The sequence below is a fragment of the Nyctibius grandis genome, chromosome 1 (assembly GCF_013368605.1).
Source record: "Nyctibius grandis isolate bNycGra1 chromosome 1, bNycGra1.pri, whole genome shotgun sequence".
Classification (NCBI taxonomy): Eukaryota; Metazoa; Chordata; class Aves; order Nyctibiiformes; family Nyctibiidae; genus Nyctibius; species Nyctibius grandis.
Genome location: NC_090658.1, coordinates 33,527,543 through 33,548,767, shown reverse-complemented (window position 1 = coordinate 33,548,767; position 21,225 = coordinate 33,527,543). Strand labels below are relative to the sequence as shown.

The window sequence follows — 21,225 nt, the reverse complement described above, 5'->3', positions numbered from 1 at the left end:
GGTCTGCCTTACACATGTCCCATGTGCAATACACGTGTACAAGTCCATGATTTTAATGCACATATCATGACAAGCAGCTTTCTATAGTTACTCAAGTCCCAATGCATGAGAGGTATTACATTTTAGGCTTCGTGGCAGAGACAGCTCCCCGTCTTCAGACAGACACTCACCTACATGTGGAGTCCTGTGATAGGGACAGGCTTGTGGCACTGAGTACAACACCAGCTCTTTCTTTAGGCTCCCTTCCAGTAGGTGCAGCTGGTTGGCAGCTCTCAGCTCCCTAACCAGCTGTGTAAGAAGCAGCAGTCACTATGCTGCAAATGTGTGAGACCCAGATGCTGTGAGAGGAGAATGAGATGGGAGCCAGGTCTCACACTCTGTGCCTGAGAATCAATAGGGTTGTGTAAACAAATGTAAATCCAGACCTGGGCTTACGTGCCAGATTTTGGGTGTGAAGAAGCTGGGTGTGTTACCAAAGTACCTGTGTAGTTACAAGGCTTTTGTGCAGGGTTACTCTGTTTTGTAGATCTTGTTGCTTTACCGTAAAACTTATGAACAGATCGTTATCTGATATAAAACAGTTCAGTTCCACTGAAGATGGTAGTGGAATTATATCATTCTACGTTGCCTGAAGTTTGGCCTGTGTGGTATTTTCTGTGTCTGTGGTGATTCTTGGCTGCTGAATATCCCAAGCAGAGCATACCGGTAGCTTTTCTGAAAGGTGGAGAAGGTTGTGGTCATGGTGGGAATACCTGAAGGGAATGTTTGAGTGTGTTCTCACAGAATCACAGAATGTTAGGGATTGGAAGGGACCTCGAAAGATCATCTAGTCCAATCCCCCTGCCGGAGCAGGATTACCTAGACCATATCACACAGGAACGCGTCCAGGCAGGTTTTGAATGTCTCCAGAGAAGGAGACTCCACAACCTCTCTGGGCAGTCTGTTCCAATGTTCGGTTACCCTCACCGTAAAGAAGTTTTTCCTCATATTTATGTGGAACCTCCTGTGTTCCAGCTTGCACCCATTGCCCCTTGTCCTGTCAAGGGATGTCACTGAGAAGAGCCTGGCTCCATCCTCATGACACTTGCCCTTTACATATTTATAAACATTAATGAGGTCACCCCTCAGTCTTCTCTTCTCTAAGCTAAAGAGACCCAGCTCCCTCAGCCTCTCCTCATAAGGGAGATGTTCCACTCCCTTAATCATCTTCGTGGCTCTGCGCTGGACTCTCTCTAGCAGTTCCCTGTCCTTCTTGAACTGAGGGGCCCAGAACTGGACACAATACTCCAGATGCGGCCTCACCAGGGCAGAGTAGAGGGGGAGGAGAACCTCTCTTGACCTGCTGACCACACCCCTTTTAATACACCCCAGGATGCTATTGGCCTTCTTGGCCACAAGGGCACACTGCTGGCTCATGGTCATCCTGCTGTCCACTAGGACCCCCAGGTCCCTTTCCCCTACGCTGCTCTCCAACAGCTCTGTCCCCAGCTTGTACTCATACATGGGGTTGTTCTTGCCCAGATGCAGGACTCTACACTTGCCCTTGTTATATTTCATTAAATTTCTCCCCGCCCAACTCTCCAGCCTGTCCAGGTCTCTCTGAATGGCTGCGCAGCCTTCCGTTGCGTCAGCCACTCCTCCCAGTTTTGTGTCATCAGCGAACTTGCTGACAGTGCACTCTATTCCCTCATCCAAGTCATTAACGAATATATTGAATAGTACTGGTCCCAGTACCGACCCTTGAGGGACTCCGCTAGACACAGACCTCCAACTGGACTCTGTCCCATTGACCACCACTCTCTGGCTTCTTTCCTTCAGCCAGTTCACAATCCACCTCACTACCCGATCATCCAGACCACACTTCCTCAGTTTAGCTGCGAGGATGCTGTGGGAGACCGTGTCAAACGCTTTACTGAAATCAAGATAGACCACATCCACAGCTTTACCATCATCTATCCACTGGGTTATGTCCTCATAAAAGGCTATCAAGTTGGTTAAGCATGACTTCCCGTTGGTGAAGCCATGTTGAGTGCCCCTAATGATCCCCCTATCCTTGATGTGCCTAGAGACAGCACCAAGGACAAGTTGTTCCATTACCTTTCCAGGGATGGAGGTGAGGCTGACCGGTCTATAGTTACCTGGGTCCTCCTTCTTGCCCTTTTTGAAGACTGGAGTGACATTCGCTTTCCTCCAGTCCTCAGGCACCTCTCCCGTTGCCCACGACTTAGCAAAGATGATGGAGAGTGGCCTAGCAATGACTTCCGCCAGCTCCCTCAGCACCCGCGGGTGCATCCCATCAGGGCCCATGGATTTATGGACGTCCAGATTGCTTGATTGGTCCCTGACCCAGCCCTCATCTACCAAGACAGATTCCTCCTCTATCCTGACTTCTTCTGAGGCCTCAGGGGTCCGGGGCTCCTCAGGACAGCCTCCAACAGTATAGACAGAGGCAAAGAAGGCATTCAGTAACTCCGCCTTCTTTTTATCCTCTGTCTCCAGGGCCCCCACCTCATTCATCAGTGGGCCTACATTGCCTCTAGTGTTGGCTTTACCTGCAATGTATTTGAAGAAGCCCTTTCTGTTGTCCTTGACCTCTCTTGCAAGGTTTAATTCCAAGGAGGCCTTAGCTTTCCTAGTTGCCTTCCTACATCCTCTGACAACAGACTTATATTCCTCCCAAGTGGCCAGCCCCTCCTTCCATGATCTGTACACTCTCTTCTTCCACTTGAGTTTGCCCAGCAGTTCCCTGTTTAACCATACAGGTTTCCTGGTACCCTTTCTTGACTTCCTACCTGCTGGGATGCTCTGATCTTGAGCTCGGAAGAAGCAGTCCTTGAATGCTAACCAAATATCTTGAGCCCTCTTACCTTCTAGTACCCTGTCCCATGGGATTTCCCCTAGCAATTGCTTGAAAAGGCCAAAGTTGGCCCTCCTGAAGTCCAGGGTTGCGATTTTGCTAGCTATTCTGTTTCTGCCACATGAGATCCTGAACTCTACCATCTCATGGTCACTACAACCAAGGCTGCCCTCAACCTTCACCTCTTCAACCAGACCCTCCTTGTTAGTGAGGATCAGATCCAGCAGCGCTCCTCTCCTAGTTGGCTCATCCACCATTTGCATCAGAAAGTTATCATCAATGCACTGGAGGAACCTCCTGGACTGAGGATGGCTGGCTGAGTAGGCCTCCTAGCAAATATCAGGGTAGTTGAAATCCCCCACGATAACCAGGCCCTGTAGTTGAGAGACTGCTCTCAGCTGCCTGTAGAAGGCCTCATCACCCTCCTCATCCTGATCCGGTGGCCTGTAATAGACACCCACAACAGTATCACCCCTGCCAGCCTGCCCCTTAATTCGCACCCACAAACTCTCAACTCGCTCCTGATCCGCCCCTGGACAGATCTCAATACATTCTAGCTGCTCACTCACATAAAGAGCAACTCCACCACCTCTCCTTAGTGGCCTGTCTTTCCTGAACAGGACATAGCCATCCATGACCACATTCCAGTCATGCGAGGCGTCCCACCAAGTCTCTGTAATTGCCACTAGATCATAGCCCCCCGACCGAACACGGATTTCTAACTCCTCCTGTTTATTCCCCATGCTGCGTGCATTGGTGTACAGGCATTTCAGGGAGCGAGCTGAGCACACCGATTTCACCCCAGGGGGATGGGAGGCCTCCTGGTCTACCTCAACACTAGAGTGTTGCCCCAGTGGTGCAAGCCCAGCTACTACCCCATCCCCCTTCGAATCTAGTTTAAGTTCTGAGTATGATTTACTTACAGTAGACATGAAACACCTGAGAAAGACCTTCTTACTGGACTACATGTTTTTACCAGGATAATCCTGATGTTCCCTGACTGAGGAAATGCATGTAGTCCATCTAGGGCTAAGAGGAGAAGTACTGGATTTTGGAAGCACAGCACATATGTAGCTTGTGATGCAAAAAGGGGGGAAAGAACAGATAGTGCCACTAGAGAATGGATGTGCTAAGATGTCAATCTTGAGTCTTCCCTCTAGTGGATGCTTGGAAGCTGTCATGATATCCTATCCCCTAGACCAAGGATAGGGTGGGTGTGCTTACTGTTCAGAAATCTTGTAACCATGTATTTCTAATACCTTATCAGCTGATTTGATAACACTGTCTTGTTTTGGCATAGCTGCAATTGTTAGGCGGCATTTACATTACATAAAAAAGTAATGTAAAGCTCTACTGTGGCCTTTTTCCTTAGTAAGACCTCATTAACATTTGAATGGTTTTTGTGTTGCATTACGGCTATAACGAAGAGCCAGGAACTTTTTGGATTGAGTCTGAAGGCGGCTGAAGTGGTAAAACACTGAGATGATATTGATAGTAAGAGTCATACTTGCTAGCTGGAAGGATCAAATTAATTTGTCTTTATTTTAGCTTTCTGGGGTTTTTCCAGCTCCACTTGGATGGATAGAGAGTAGACAATTTCCTACCTTCCTTCTAGAATTGAACCAGCATTCTCATATATTTCCTGCCACTTTGATGCCTGCTGACTTAGAGTAATAGGCTCTGCCCGCCCTCTCCAGTAGAAAAAGAGCCAGCAGCAGCAGTACAGGAATGTCCTCTTGTTCCGCTGGTTTGAAATGGCTTTTCTGAGTATGATTCCTACCCTTCTTTATTTCTCTTTATTAGTGTCTTATGTTGTTCAGAGCTGTATTAGATGACTTACAAATCTATTAAGACCTTATTTCTCATCTTCTAGGGAGGATATTTGAATCTAGATTTGGTCTGCTGAGGAGAGGTGGGAGACTTATGAATCAGGACAGAAAGATCATTTGGGATGAGAAGGTGCCACACAGACATGCACCTGGGAGAAATGGCAGAGGAAAGTACTACATCATGCAAAGGACATGATGGCCAGATTGTAACTGGACAGGAGATTGCGATAAGGAGGGACAAAGTTTTCCAAAGCACTGGAGAAAAAGACACAACAAATGAAGTAGCTGTGGTGCTGAAGGGAGAGCAAAGACAGGGTGTAAAGAAGGAGGTGACATAGGACGAATGCTAGGCCAAGATGATCTTTTGACTATGCTTTTGGAGAGAGAGCTTGCACATTGATGAAGGGAGGTTGAATGACAGATGTCTGTTTCTTCTGCAGCTCATAGAAGAAGGGCCAAATCTGAGATGTTGTAGGAGGTATGATTTGTCATTTAGCCTGATTTGAGCAAGAAAAGGGGAGCCAGGTCCCTGTGATGATGAAGACCTTATAAAATTTATAACAAAATAGCAATGTAAAAGTATCCACCTGAAGCTGGTGAAGCAGTGAAATTTTCCAGTGAGGAGGAAAGGCTGTGAAATAGGATGGGATGCAAATGTTTTTCAGGATAGGAATTATCCCTACTGAGGTAGAGTGTAGCTGGGGTTTAGGAGGAACTGTTAACAAAAAAAGATAATTGAATGGAGAAGTAAATAACAGTCATGAAGGATCATCTGTTTAATGTGTTGACTCAAATTGTCTGTATTTGCTCATCTAGTAGCAATTTATATCAGATATAATCATTGCTCAGATAGTGCATCATATAGCCTGAAGGAGAGTGAGGGAAAAGGGTTTATAATTCCATCATGCCTCTGTGTCCTTCTATAGGTGGATTGTGTCTTCAAACAGTGCTCAAGGTTGTTTATCATTCGGGGAAGCTATTAAGGTAGTCTGGGATGGCGCTTCCAGTGTTGAAGGGAAATGGCCTTTTCTTGTCATGTGCCTGGTCTGCAACAGTTCAACATGGGAAGCACAAGATGCCACAGGTGAGGCTGGGTGGATGGAGTAGCACCTTTTTAGGGTACAAAGTTTTCAGGTCAACAGTTTCCTGGCACCTTCCTCTATGCTGGGTAAAGGGGAGTTTTTGGTGTCACTAAATACAGGAGATGAGTGGCCCTTCTGCTCATCCCTTCAGCACTGCATGGGAGCAACACATGGAAGGCAAATGTCAGAAGGTGCTGCTTCTGTCACTCCTCACACCGGGCTGCCTCCACAGCTGCTCTGTCTTTGGTGTGTTTTGTCTGGAGGAAGTACAGACAGATGCCTTCCACCGGGCACTGGAACACCACTGACCCAGAGCTTTTAATGCTAGATACCTCGTTTTCTGTAAATGGAAAAGTCTGTAAGCTTGCTGTAAGGAAAACATTTTTCAAGAGCATTACGTCTTTTTGCTAGGTACCTCTACAAGCTTATACAACTCATTTCATGCATTTGTGAGTAATGCGTCTTAAACCAGTTTAAGTACAGGATTGTAGCTAAATTGAAAAGGTGCTGAAAAGATGCAGCATGTGTAGGTCATAGGCAGTACAGGAGTCTTCCAGTGGCAAAATGTATTGTATATGAAGATCTTGGGACCAAATCTCTACTGCTACCTCCTGTCATAGACATTGCCCTGCTCTTATCCACTTGTTCTTTTTTTAGGGAGAATCTGACACAAGACTCAACAGCCTTCCTGAGCAGACTCTCCTTTCTTTCACATGTGGACCCAGTGCCGTATGCAAAAGGGCCCTAGTCAACATCTGTATATTCTATGAAATTCTGATTTAAGAAGACTTAAGGGCATCTTTTCATTTTGCAGTTTCCCATCATTTGTTGACCACATAAAGGAAAAGGTTGCCCAGACTAATAACACAAACACCTTTTGAAAAGAATTTAGCAGCATGCACAGCAATGTTATGCAATGGTTTACTAGGTGGAGGTTTGAAGAATAACTTCTCCAGAGGAAATTATAAGGGGAAAGCAGATTGCAGTTTCCCAGTTTGGAAGGTGTCCAGGGAGATCCCTGAGTCATGGAAAATCCATTGGGATTGCTTTAGTGGCTGTGTTTCAGCATTACATCTTGTACAGAGAGCAACAGCTGGATGAGTTTGTTGGTCTGTGTAAAGTTGTTGGCTTCTACATTAATGATGCGAGGAACTTTTGGATTACAAACGCTTAACCATATAGTAAATACAATTATGATTTGTTGTTAGGAGATGAGTTCATTCTGCAAGGAAAATGCTCATCCTTCTCTTATTCCTGTTGCTGTATTTTGTGAAAGTTTCTGATAATTTCTTTCTTAGAAATATCTAGAGAAAAACATCATGGCTGGTGTTTTCTTAAGCCCAGTGGTGTCCGTGCAGTAGTTGCTGTTCTGATTATCAGAATACTTGAGCAATGAGACAGGACGGGGTGTGAATGAATAACCAAATATACTGTCATGCCTTCAATTCACTGTTTCACTATGGAAATACTCGGTTTATGTGAGTGAAGAGCATTGTGGAATTTCCCTCCACCTCGCCTCAGGAGATATGAGGCTTCTGTTATGCGGGTGTTCTTCTAGCTAGTCTGGCCTGATTAGTAGTAAATACAACTCGTCTCCATTTATTGAAGTAGAAGGTAACAATTAGTGAAAAGGGGACTGATAGACTGCTCAGTCTATTCTGTCTGAAGTCTGTGCTGCAGAGTGTAGGACAAACCTGTGTTATAGGCTGTCTAGCCCAGAGGTTTAGTTTCTGTTACAATTTAAAACAGGTAATTTGATTAATATTTTGCACTGGTGTAAATCCAGAGTAAGTCCACTCAGTTTAATGGAGTTAGGGACATTCTGATCTCTGGTTTGCACCACTAAATCTAGAGTAATTATTCAGAGAGCAAGAAAAGAACTAAAGCCGGCTCCTGATTTCACTGCTATCTGTGTAAACTTGAACTAATGCCAGAAATGGTGTAGATTTATTGGAGTTCCTGTGAGTTTACCCCCCATAAAAGTTTGAGCATGTGTGTCTGAGCTGCGCAACTAGAGCTCGGTAAGAAGTTAATTTTGCTCAATAAATTCTTAACTGACTTCTCAGTTCCTCCTGCGCTTTTACGTAATATTTTATCAGAGATTTAAAGGTCAGCCAAGCTCTGACTTACCCTTGTTTTCCTCCATAGGGGCATATGGCAAATAGGCTGCACTCAAGAGGATAAAGCTGGGAGGAGAGGAGTAGGTGGCACTGACGCCCCTGGAAATTCAGCCTGCCTTTGGCACAAGGCCGCAGCAGCAGTTCCCAGCCCACATTTTGAGGGTTGAGCCAGAAGGACTGTGTTTGGGCAGGAAGCGATCAGAGAGGTGTGTGCCTGTGTGCTTTGGCACAGTCCAAGCTGTGAATTGCTCCAGCCTAGGAACCTCCTCTGAACTCATTAGTATTAGAACAGAACAGAGGAGACTTTGTAGGGAAGGAGAGGGTGGGGAAGCCGGAAAGGTAGCAGTTTAGACGGCAGTTTCCTAATAACCTTTCCCACACCTACCTTCCCAAACAGGGTCTCATCTAAGGGACCTTGGCATGAAAAACAAACCCTGGCACAGGGAGGGGGAAGGGAGGGGGAAATGAGGGGAGGAGAAGGAAAGGAAATGACAGGCGGGGAACGGGCACTGTGCTGAAACAGCAGATTTTATTGTTATTTAGTGTTATATATGGTGATACTAGAAGCTCTGTTTGAGAGAGGTATTTGATACACTATGTATAATCAGAATGTGGAGGTAAATGTGGTACTTGCCCTAGAGGACTTGCAACCTGTCACAGTGAAAAGATGTATCAAGCAGAGGTTTAATGGCTTCAGTTCTGTTTAGTGCTTTCATTTAATTGACTGGATAGTGGAATACAGAGCATACCTATTAACTTTCCAAATGTCATTAGGCTGTAAACACTGTGGATATGTTAAAAGACAAGCTTAAAAGAAGATGGAGAAATTGTGTGAAAAAGGATGAGATTCAATGGGGACGGTTAAAACATGCACCTTTTAGGAGCAAGTCTGGTAATTCAGGATGGGAAGCAGCTAGGTGGGCAAACTTCTTTAGGGAAGAAACTAGGGATTATAGTGGATCAGAAGTGAACATAAGCCATGCAGGTTTTGAGGGTTTTTATTAAAAAAAAAAAAAAAAAAAAAAAAAAAAGTCATTGTCTTGTTGTCTTCATGGAATATAAAACTAGGAATGCAGTCTGGAAGATGCATGAAGTAATCTTTGCATTCAGCATTGGTAAGGTCTCAGCTGGAACACTGTCCCCACTTTTGAACAGTACACTTCACAAAAGATGGAGAGCCCGGAAGTCAATTAGAAGAGGAATGAGAGGTCCGGAGGATGTGACCTCTAAGAAAGACTGAAAGAGCTGGGCTTGTTTAGCCTCAAGAAAGATGACTGAGGAGGGACATTACAACAGACGTTAATAGGCTTGAAAACTGTTATCAAGAGGAAGGAAAAAAATCTGCTCACCATGTCTGTGGTTGATAGGGCCGGAAGTAATAGGCTTAAATTGCAGCAGCAGGCATTTAGATTAGACATGAGCCTGACTATGCAGTCTTCATCCCCATCCCTCTCAGTGGGCTCATTCCCATTCACTGACATGGACGTGCAGCCCATCTTAACAGAAAAAGCAGTGATGATGGTCAACAGTTTGCATTAGATTCCTCATATGCCACCCATATCCATGGAATGTCCCTCTTGCTCTACCCATGTTGTAACCCTGCATATATGAGAATGCATATCTAAGTCATGATCTGTCTGTAAACATCTGTGTGTGTTGTTGCATAAACAGGTACTGGTTTTCCTCATTCTTTCTCTTTCTGTTTGGCCTAACAGGTTGTTGTCTCATGCATGTGGTTTGCCTGTGAAGGGCAGAAAAATGAACAGCAGATGATTCAAGTGTTCTGTGAAAGGGGACTGCAACAAGAGGCCTTGCTGCTTATATGTACTTGTGTGCTGTCAAGTCACAGAGAACTTTGAGGAGTAGGAGAGAGTCAGGATTTAGCTCTTCTCCAGGAAGCAAAGAAGCAATTAACCTTTTCTTTTTTGAAGAGGAAAAAATGAAGCAGTACAGTGGGGAGGGGTATGTTTTGGGGGTGGAGGGGATGTTAATTGACTTTCTGTGAGATAAATTTCTCTGCCCAAAAGCAGTGCCCTTGATGGATGAAATTCTTATTCTGCTACTGAGCCTTGAGAATGAGTAACTTCTGTGTTGGCAGGGCAGAAGAGAACCACATCTTCCAGTACTTAAACATCAGATGCTTTCTGTCTTGTACCGTTATGACTGAGAATCAAGAGATTTGGGCCCCTAGTACTGAAGGGGTTTTAAAGCCGCAACTTTTGAAAAAGCAAGAAGGGAAAAGAGTATAATGGGAATCACAGCCTTTTGTTTGTCTGCTTTCTGCTTTACAGTCAGATCTGTGGTAGTAGCTGAAATGTAAACATTGCTTCCTATGCCAGCAGGCTGTGTGAGCAACTCATGCGTGCAGAGAGGTTTCTTCATGCACAAATATAACGATAAAACATTGTAAGTATGGGTAGATGTTATGTGATATGTCTTATGTATATAGTTCTTGTGTATATAAGGTGCGAGTGGCATACATATATGCACGTACGCATACTATGTGTATGCAAATACGTAGAAACCCAATGATGTTTTCCAGTGATCCAAGTAATTCTTACCAATTGGAAAACTGATCAAAATATTACTCTCCAGTCTCATGTGGTGTGTTGTTTCTGTGTGCTTTACAAAGGCTGCTTTTACTTCCAAAGGTTAGGATGAGGTGGAAGAGTTTGAGAGGTAGGGGAACAGTTTGTTTTGGGTGTTGTTTTGCTTTTTATTCTTGGGTTATCAGTGGACTTGGGACACGTGTCAGGTGCCCAGGTGGGAACTGTTAACCAATGTGCTGCGTCTGGAGACGTACTAGCTGTGTGGGTGGCAGTGCTGTTGCCTGTTGAAAGAGCATCTGCCATCAAGTTCTGCTGTAGGTACAGCCATGCAGTTGTGCCAAGCACAGCCCTAAGAAGGTAGGGATGGGAACTGGTTGTTGTCTAGAGAAGGGGGCTCTGTTTCACTTCTCTCGATGCCTGCCTCAATCACCCTCCTGTGCTTGTAGTTGGATATTAGGTAAAGCCTGTGAAATGTTTCTCCTTTTAGGGAGCTTTGCTGAGTGGTGCTTTTTTTGCTGTGCTTTTTGCTCCAGTATGTGCATGAGTGTAGGCAGTTTGAGCAGTCGAATGAACCTCATTCACTGAGAGTTTGGACAGGCAATCTGTCAGAATGCCTTATCAACCTCCTCAGTATTGGAAATGCACACCCTTCCAGCAGGCTGCCTCTTACATATCAGCCTGGTGAGCTGGATTGAACAAAGCAATGGAAGGAAAACTGTAGGGGAACAATCCTATACTGTCCCCTGGAGGTGGACACGGTGATTAAATAAATAGGGAAGGTTTATCTCTTCTGCTTCAAGGATTCATAAGCTCTTTGCAAAGAGACTGAGATCTGAAGAAGACTGATTTGTTAATTCACTCACTGCAGTTATCTCTGAAGCAGTTTTTTTGGACAGCTGCCTCTGGACCTGTGATGAGCGTGCCTCTCTTTCCTCTTCTCCCTGATCTCCCTCCCTGGTAGGCAGAGGCACAGCTCGAATGTGAGCCACCAGACTAACCTGTTTGTTATTTGCCAACAGAACCTGGCATAGGCAGAATGAACTCAAAAATTAAGGTTCCTGGGACTGTTGTTAATGTAAAAATGTAGCTTTTGGGCAATATAAGTCACGTTTTAGCAACGTGGTCCTACTCAGTTCACTTGTTAAAGCTATAATAGTTATGCTGAATTGGATTCTCTATTGCAAAGGCTTGTAGCGTGCTGCTGACAACCTCCTCCCTGATGCCTTTCCACTGCTTCCCCTTCCTACAGTCCTAGACATGTCAGTGCCATTTATCTCACGTCAGCTTGAGTTGTACTTCAGCATCGATTAACCCACCATAAACTATTCCCTCAAAGTGATTGCACATGAGCGTAAACCTTCTCTGGGGCCTGCCAGTGGATGCTGGATGGGATCCCATGGTGTGTCACAATCACTGTTTACTTTGTACAAGATTTAAATAAATTCATCCAGGGCACAAGGCCGCCAGCTGTGCTACGCCACTTGGGAGCATCAGTGGAACTGGAATATGGCCTTTTTGGGGACATGGTGACAGACATCTGTATAAATGACCTTGGGGAACCTGAGGCAACAGGTATCATACTGCACAGGGAGTTTATGATACTGGAAACAGTGTATTGTACTTAATTTTGTAACTTGGGTGGATTTGATGCTGTTAAGAGACTGAGAGGGAATGATTGATGAAGTGGGTAAGGGAGAGTGCATTTGTGCATGACAGGAAAAAAAGGTCAAGGGGAATGAGAAAAAGATTAGAGAGGGGGAAAAAAGAAAAGGTAGGTGAGTGCAAAAAAAATGAAAAAAGAAGGAATGGGGATGTGAACAGGAAGCAAGATAAGAGCAGTGCGTTTAACTAAAATTAATACAGTGCAAGGTCATAATGTAAAAGTGAACATACCCTTGGAACCTAAATTTTTGAGGTGAGTATACAGGCAAGTTATTAAAATCAAAAGTCTTCAAATCATAGAGATTTTCTAGAGTGTGTAAAGGTATCTTAGTATTATTCCTACTTTCTCAGTTTTGTTCCCTATTGGATGACTCACAAGGAACCATTAAGGATAACGCTGGTGTGACGGAGCAAAAGGAAAACTTGAGAGCTGCGCAAAAGAAATATTTGCAAATACCAATGCTATCCCCATCTTGAAAGGAACATTAAGTCACTTGCATCACAGACTCAGTCAGGTTTTTTGAAGTAGGGAGTTAGGAAGTGTTTGACCATTTACAGAGTTTGCTCTATGGCTTTGTACTTGCAGGGCTTTTGCACAGTCCTCTGAAGCTTTTGATGCTGGTCACAGGTCAGTTAACTGCTAGTCTCGTCTGATCTGGAAGTTCTTAAGTTTCCATTTTGAGTTTAAGAAGGGAAAGTAAAGTTTAAACTTTCTGGGGAGCTTTGCCAGTTTGTGCCATCTGAGGGTTTGGTTCCCATGGTGCCTGTTGATGCTGAGACCTGGCTGTCCTTTTGCTTGAGTACCCATCCACTGCTGAAGAACCAAACAGTGCAATAGAGCTGTAATCAGACAGACAAAATATGTATCTCTGAACAGCAGAAGTGATGAAGACTATTTGCCAATGCATTACGTCTTAGGGTTGGATTCTGTGGTGTAAAATAAAGATTGATTTCATTCTTTAATAATTCTTTTATAATTACCTGAATATGTTTGTAGGCAGAAATAAACATTTAAAAAATGAGAATATGCTTTTAGATGTCATTAACTTCTCTCAATCATAAGAGAAGCCATTAAATGTGAAACACAGGCCTGGGATGGATGCTTGTACAAAGGATGTGCTTTCAAGAACACTAAGTAAGAGGCACTGCAACCTACAGACAAAAATTAAACGTATAACTCAACTATCTGTAGCTGAAATGATAAGCAATTGATGAAACAAGACAGATATCCAACTAAACATAAGAAAATAAACAAAATCTTATCTCCCTCCTGGCAAAATATGTGTTATGCCCATATTAATGAAGTTATGTTTTATTTACTGCAGGCAATATCGTGTCAGAATTCTGTGCTTCATTATGCTGGAAATGCTATCCGCGATTCATTAAACTTTATGAATACAAAACAAAACAAAACAAAACAACTAAAAAAACCCCAAAAAAACAACCCCACCGGGCTCTGTAGATTGGTTGGTTGCTTGTTTTGGGTTGTTGGTTTTTGTCTTTTACAAAATGAAGCAGCTGTCTGACCCTAAGTCACTGGTAATTTCCCTGGTGACCAGGAAGTCTGGCAGACAGTGGAAGCGGAACAAGTAGAATGAGAAACTGGAACTGAGGAATCTCCCATGAGGGTCCAAACATCCCTGGAGAACCAAGTTTGGGGCTCTTGGTTTCCAGTGTTCTGACTTGAAGCCAAGAGGTGCTGAAGCCCTGATACTCTGTGTACTTATAGTCTTGAGGTTTCCATCCTACCCCTGTTGTGGCTTCAGCATCGGTATGTTGAAAATAGGAAGTCTGATTGTGTCTTTCAGTATGTTACTAAGTTTGCCTCTCAAACTATTTTATGTTTTCCTCATTTAAATTCCAAAATTCCTATGGACTGTATAAGTCTTCTTGCAAGGCCAGGTGAAGTAGACTGGTGAGGCAGCAACTATCCTGTGACTCTGTCCCACCTTTCCACAGATGACTGAATGGTGGAGATGTGATACACCTTTCACTACAGAGATGTTGGTAGGCATTGAAGGTTCTCCCTGAGAGAGGCAGGCGTGTTGGTAGGCATCAAATGTTCTCCTTCAGTGGTTCTCTTGGAGAGAGAACCACTCTTCTACATTCCCAAAATATTACTTTTTCTCTATATTAATTTCATTTCATGTCCCTAAGAAAAATGCTGCCCAGTCTAGGTGAGAAATGCTTTTCTGTCCAGCTCTTCTGGGACTTTGAGTGATATTATTATCAAGCTGATGGCTACCCAGCGTCAAATCCAGCTTTCACACTTTGATGAATGTTCTCAAAAACAAGGGACATAATGTGGTTTTAAATCCCACAAAATACTGTTTTTATGTTTCCTAATAATTCCTCCTTCTTGTTCCCTTTCTTTCTCTCTTGTCTCTTATTTCCTTGGGTTGTAGCCATTTTGAATGGAGGCCATCTTCCCTTTTGGCCTGAGAACTGAACTGGAAATATTTGAACCTCAAATCCAGCTCTAGTACATTTTAAATGTTTTATCGTTGAAATTGAATCTATGTAAGTAAAAAAAGAAAAATCCCACATGAAAGTGAAATTAACTTGAATGTATCCCCCTCTCAGTAAATAAAATATAATAGGAAATAGATAAAGGAGAGAAATGTAAGGAATATTGACTGGACATACTTTACATCTCCCTCAGGCCAGCCTAGCAAATGTCTTTTTAATCGATGTTTCATGAGAACACTTGCAACTTCAAGTATTTTTAAGAGCCAGGAGGCTGAGCTCCATTGTGCAGGGTCATGCTTGCATGAATTGCTGGAACCGAGCTGCCCATCCAAGGCATAGAAGAGGAGTTAATACATTTCTGTTGGGAAACTGGCACCTGTGATGGAGGAGGGCGTTTTCCTCCCTTTGTTCTGGCCGACCCTTTTTTCTTGCCCTTTACGTTTGCTCCCTGGGCATTCGGTCACATCGGCTCCAGCCCTAGTCTTGATGACTGCATTCAGAGTTTGTAGTTCTTCCCCTTTCCTGCCAACCTTTGCAATTCCTTTCTCCTTCAATAGCTGCTTGCTGTCACTGAGCTAACTCTAAAGTCTGAAGTTTACATACTGGCAGATCTGCATCTATTGTTGGGTCAGCATGACCTGTTCATGGAGCAAATTACCCTTCTGAAATTTATTCTTTCTGTTGTTCCTACTGTTTTTCTCCAAAGCAGCAAGTTTCCTTATGTGCCATCTGTTAGGATCCTGAGTCAGAATAAGAAAATGGTCCGCCTGATCCAGGATCTTCTTTCTTAGCTAGATACAGGGGTTTCCTGTGCAGTCATGGTGGTCTTCTGATCTTCTTCTATAGAAAGGGGCTGGGGATGGGAGAGGTAAGATGATTTGGAGGGTTCTAGAAGAAGAGTTCATGTCTATTCTATTTTGCAGGGATATCTTGGTTCTTTATAGGGTGGGATTTGATTAACGGTATAGGTAGAGGGGGGCATGTAGGCCCCTTCAGTTCCTCACACTCCTTTCTTCCTCTCAATGAAGGAAAACACTTGCTGAAGATTAACTTCAGGAAAGTGTATTGAAGAGCTTGACTGCTGCTTTGCATTCTGGAGAAGGTGTCTCTTTCACTGTTGAATACTCATGCTTGCTACGTGCCCATCTGACCTGGGGATTAGAATCCAGCATTTTGCCTGCTAATGAAGACAAACACTAGCTTTTTCAAAAGGAAAGGTAATCCATCCTCCGTGTGCTGCTTTCCAGTCAGGTATGTTTGGGTCTGCCTCTGATGATCACGTTATGCCTGGAACCCTGAGCAGTTTTCTTGTTACTATGTTACCTGAGCTAATGTGATGACTTCTAATGTTCTTCTGGCTTAATTGACCCTCCTGAGTCACAACAAACTAGGGTGTGGATGCACTTTGTCCCCACTAGATCTTCCATTGCTTCAAACTACCTTTCTAGGCTTCTGTCCTGAAAAGAATGTCATGCTATCAAGATGCAAAATTACATGACTGGAAGCAGCATATTCTTATTGCCCCATTGAAGGCAGAGTGCTCTTTATGTCCTTCATACTGCCAGTGTCCAGGGCAGTGTCCAGAAGCTGCTAAGTGGCAGCGTCCTGCCCTCTGGGTGGTTTTAGTCAATAGGAGCATTCTTTTGATGAAGTGGTTGTCTTGAACTATATTGGTTGAGATCATCATTCAGTTCTGTGTACAGCTTCTGGGAAGAACTTTTGCTGCTTGTCTGTTCTGCCATCAGACTCCAGAAAGACCAGTATGGGTTAGAAAATCAAGTTAGTTGCTCTTTATTAAAAAAAAAAAAAAAAGCTAAGATCATTGAGCAGTTAGATAAAACAATCATAATTTTTCTAAGAACTTAGCTGAGCCCAGCCAGCTCATTTCAGATGTGTATTCTGGCCTCCTTGGTGATTCTTCCAAACCTGGCATTTCTGAATCCCTGCCTGCCCCTCCTTTCCCTCCCACATGCTTGACCTCCAACAGCATTCCTTTGCTTGTCTTAAGACCTTACATGTCATTTCACTCTCCCTCTCCCCGCAAGAATGTGATCCTGGACGGAGCTTTCTAATTGTGTGTAGCAAGGATAAAACTTCTTGCCTCGCTTGGCTGCCCCCTTGTTTGGAAACTCACCCTAAACATTTCCACATGGTTTTGCACTCTTTTTGCACAGCTAAAGTTTTTTGGGTTTTTTTGCCTTTAAACTTTTTCTTGTTTAAAAAAAGCCCTCCAGCTTCTTCTACCTTGGGCTGCTGGCACTGAGCTCGCCTTGTTACTGTTTGCATTTCTTTTGTACCTTTTTGCAGCTGAAATCTCTATAGGCTTTTAAATCTGTCAGCAGCCGCTACCAGGCTCAGTGTGCAATTTAGCTCACTGTTTTCACAAGTTTCCCAGCCCTGAATGCTTTCCAAATGAGCCATTGTTGGGCTGAGTTAAAGAGGTATTGTCTCTGCTTGGGCTAGGTTAGTGTGGGTGCCAGAATCTGCATGTGCAGCGTTCTTAGTGCTGCAATGTCATCTTGATATTGGACCCCTGGACACTTCCTTCTCCAAACACTTTCAAATATATAGGAAAAAGAAAACACTGCCAAAACTGATTCATTGAAACTTTATTGGAAGCTTGTCTTTGTATTGCTGAAACTCTCATTTAGACATCTTCCATCCGTCCCTGCTCATGCAGGCTGCTTGCTATGAAGACCATTCTTACTTGTTTAATTCCCATTAGCACCTGAAACTGGCAGCTGTGATTGGAGCCCTGTTCTGATCAGTGCGGAATAAACCCAAAGCAAGTAGCAGTCTCTGCTTTGATGATTTGAGAGACACATTATATAGGAAGACAGTCTATTATTATCCACCTTTTACAGAAGAGAAACCGAAGCTGGTGAATTCGGTGGTGTATCCAGAGGGAGCTTGTGACAAAGTTGGGAGTCAGTTCCAGATCACAGCATCAGCCTACATTTTACAAATGTAAGGTTGGCTATGCTCTAAAAGGTTGTGTTCCAGTGAACTCACTTTTCTCAACAGGGACTGAATTTGCAGTCTGTTCAACATGATGTGACCTTGTGTGGAGATACATCCTTTATGTTTGAAATGTTGGTTGTCTTTTGCTAGGGACAGTGTGGTTCAGAGGACAAACATCTGGACAAACATTTCAACCTGTAGTTTGCTGTTGACATTAGTGTCCCTAGACAACTGTCTCATGATCTTTATTTAAAAGATACAGTGATTTACTGTTCTTCCTCTATGGAAGACCAAGCTCATACTGCAGGCCAGGAAAAAGGTGTATTGAATTTTTAGTCTTTCTCTAAGAGTCATAAGGAGTGTCTGTGTCATGTAAGCCAGTGCTTTGAGTTTTTCACTTCGTGCCTTTCATGTGATCTTTCCCATTCCTGACTAATCATTAGTAATGGAAGTTTGACATGGGAGTTGTTCAGGCTGCCTCTCTTCATAGGTTCTGCTCTGACAGGGAGAACTCACAGTAGCGAGGTAAAAATTATGAAACCAATGATCTTTGGAGTGTTTGGGAACCACTAAGTCTTCTGCCTTTTGATTGAAGATTAGTCAACACATCTGGTCCAGATTCCTCTCAATCTATTAGAAGATATCGATGCAGATGTTGACATTTTTTTCTGTTTCTCTTTTTCACAATCTCCAGGATGAATTGGATCTCACAGACAAGAACAGAGAGGCTATGTTTGCACTCCCTCCAGAGAAGAAATGGCAGATATACTGCAGCAAAAAGAAGGTACTGCTGTTGTCCTGATTGAAGCAGCTCACCAATAAATTCTGTGTGCATGTACATAATTACTGATATACATCTGGGTTTAAACTACGTGTTTATCTACTGTTTACTCAAGAACATGATTAAGTGATGTAGGGATTTTTAGCAGCATGAATATGGCACAATTTTCTTATAAGTAGAGTATGCATGTGTGATTTGTGAAGAGAATGTTAACAAGTTAAAATCATACATTGTCCCGTTTTGAATCTTTTACGTGTTTGGTTTGGTTTTGTTTTGGTTTGTTTGTTTTTTTCCTTTGAGCTGGAAGAAAAGCTATCATGGAAATGTTTTAAGGAAATTTTAAAAACTATTGTAGGTTGCTTAGAACAGAATATGTGTTACTGAAATCTTTCAGGATGTCTTCAAATATCTGTAAAGTACATAATAATAGTGATGTCTTAAAACCTGGTAGTTCAAAGTCTTCCAGAGCTTGTAGGAAATGTTCCATATTGCATTGGCAAGTGAAGAAGACCCGCTCCTATCGATTGCTATGTAATGCTTCTCCATTCAAGGTCTTCAAATTTCTGACAAACTGGTGAGGGGCAGTAAATCAGAGGCTGATGTATCATACTGGGTATCTTGTCACTGGAAGAATGATGGCCAAGTGAATTGACAAGTTGTATCACTGTTGTGCAACTTGTAAAAGAGGAATTCCTTCAGGAGTGGTGTGGTGGAAATGTTTTGCTGCTCTAAGCAGGAAATAGAAACAAAGATAGCCCCAACAGCGTGTATTCATTAACAATAAATGTTAGGGAAAAAAGGTGTGGTGAGTGTGTTGGTTAGTTTTATTTCCCAAATGTGCAAGTCATGCTATGAGAGCATCCGTCGTTATATGTAATTTCACATAACAGAAGCTGAAAGAGGAGGTTTAGATTTTAATACTGAAGATGGCATATTGAAACCCTGATGATGGTCCTTCTGAGGTTGTGTTTGCTGCCTTTCTTTCCTCAAGGGAAAAAAAATAGCTTTCTTACCATGAAATTAAAGAAAACCTCAGTCAAAAGAATGGGATGGGTGCTTTGCATGTGTGTTGCTTTTGGTTGAAATGCATCACACAGGGAAGTTAATAGCAACAAATTAGTTACAGTGCCTCTGAGCTAGCAATAATTCAGGAAATGCGTAAGAGCAGTCTAGGCTCAGTTGTGTTTGGTGCTCTCTCCATTCTTCTTCCTGTTGGTACATGGAGCTTGCAAGTGGAGGGAAGGTGCAGGCTGCTGTGATTAATGTCTGCTTTACATTTTTGCTGGCTGGCTCAGCTGGCTTTTTCAGCTCTGGTGGGAGAGGATCTATTTGTAGCTGTCTTAGAGAACCACACATTCCACCTCCTGGACCAGTCAGCCTTGGCAGAAAGATTCAGGCTTTAATGTGTTTAATATGTTGGTTGGATTCACTACATTATGTTTTTTTTTAAAGCAGTGGATTTGATATACGAATCTTGAAGACCTCCAGAGTTAAAGGAGCTGCATACTGGAAAATCTTTATAATGCATTTATAGTGCAACCTCAGTTAGCTGAACTCCAGCTATACAAAATTATGTGCTAACTGGAACAGGATACTGTTGCCAGATGTCTATTCATTACATTGTAGATACTTTCAATTGCTTGAAACCTTAACTGTCCAATGTTATTCATTGTCTCCCTCACAGGCAGTCAGATATTCAGTGATGACATATCTCTCTCTCTAGCCTACTACCTAATCCACCTATCATCATTGTTTTACAGTGACAGACAAGCTCGTTGGAGGCTTCCCCTTAGAGGAAAGCTGTCTTTTTCCTGAAGAATTTGTAATCTAATTTTATCCACAATGGTCCCAATTCCTCATTTGGCAGAATGCTGTCAGACATCCAAGACAAGCCCCTGGAGAGCTCTGTCTTGCTGTTGTTGGGTCCTTTGAGTTTCCTGAAGCAAGGACTCTACGCTTTGTAATGTGGCAAGTGAAAACACTATGAACTAGAAGGTCAAGAAGTGCAGGTTGAGGCAACTGTTCACAATCACTAATCTCAGATGCCTTTTCTAGTCTGAAAATAACAGAAGGTCAGAGCTTCCTGATTTGCTCCGAAGGGGTGAGGTTAGTGGATGTCTTATGTAAACAAATGTCACTTGCAAAAGTGAAGATCAGTCATTGTCCATTTATCTTGACAGTTAGACTTTGGATATAATCTTCTACGGTACTTGTTCCCAATATGGTAGCAGAAAGTCATTATTGTGTCAAAAAACTCATTCCACCTGTCTCTGATACCAAGCTTTTTTGAAGAAATGGGGGAAGACATGTATGTCTGTGCATTTAAAGTTATAGGCCAGGGGCAGAGCTTGCTAGTCAACATTCCATGGTACTCAAAGGAGGTTCAGTTCTGGACTGAAATTTCATGATTGTGGGTGATATCTACAGAGGAGCATTCACACGGTATTATACAGCCATGCTTCTTTTGGTCGCTTTTGGCCATTCCAGGTTTGTATCTGAAACCATTAGTACTAAAATCAAATCACCAATTATTAGATCTAAAGGAGTAACTTCAGCTAGCAGCTATAGTCAATGCTTCAATCTCATTTGTGGAGTAGCTATTTGCAAGGAATAAAGGCTGTTCTGTTGGAAAATGTTAATGTGTTCTCAGTCTCTGCTGTCCTCTACCTTGCCATTAGTCAGTACAGAACAGACAATGAGAGGTGCAGTTGTCTTAATTTGCATGAGAAGACTCATTTATCAGTCACTACTGATGGCACCGTGACCCTCTACCCAAAACCCCAGTACTACATGTTTTACATTGCCCCTTTCTCTGTAGTATAAACTTGCCCTGACATCATATTGAGTTATAAGTAAAGCCATACGTAGACAAAATGCAAATGATCGCATATTCCCCCAGTTCAGGTTCTTTATTC

General features: G+C 43.1%; 1 protein-coding gene across 5 annotated transcripts in view; it reads left to right on the top strand.

The window, feature by feature from the left end:
• The window catches only part of DAAM2 (dishevelled associated activator of morphogenesis 2), a 230,671-nt gene that overhangs the window by 99,628 nt on the left and 109,818 nt on the right, over window positions 1–21,225 (top strand). For all 5 annotated transcript variants that reach the window (XM_068398622.1, XM_068398585.1, XM_068398604.1 and 2 more), the window contains one exon: window positions 18,224–18,313. In XM_068398622.1, the coding sequence (XP_068254723.1) occupies window positions 18,224–18,313 (90 nt within the window). The remainder of the gene's footprint in view (window positions 1–18,223; window positions 18,314–21,225) is intronic.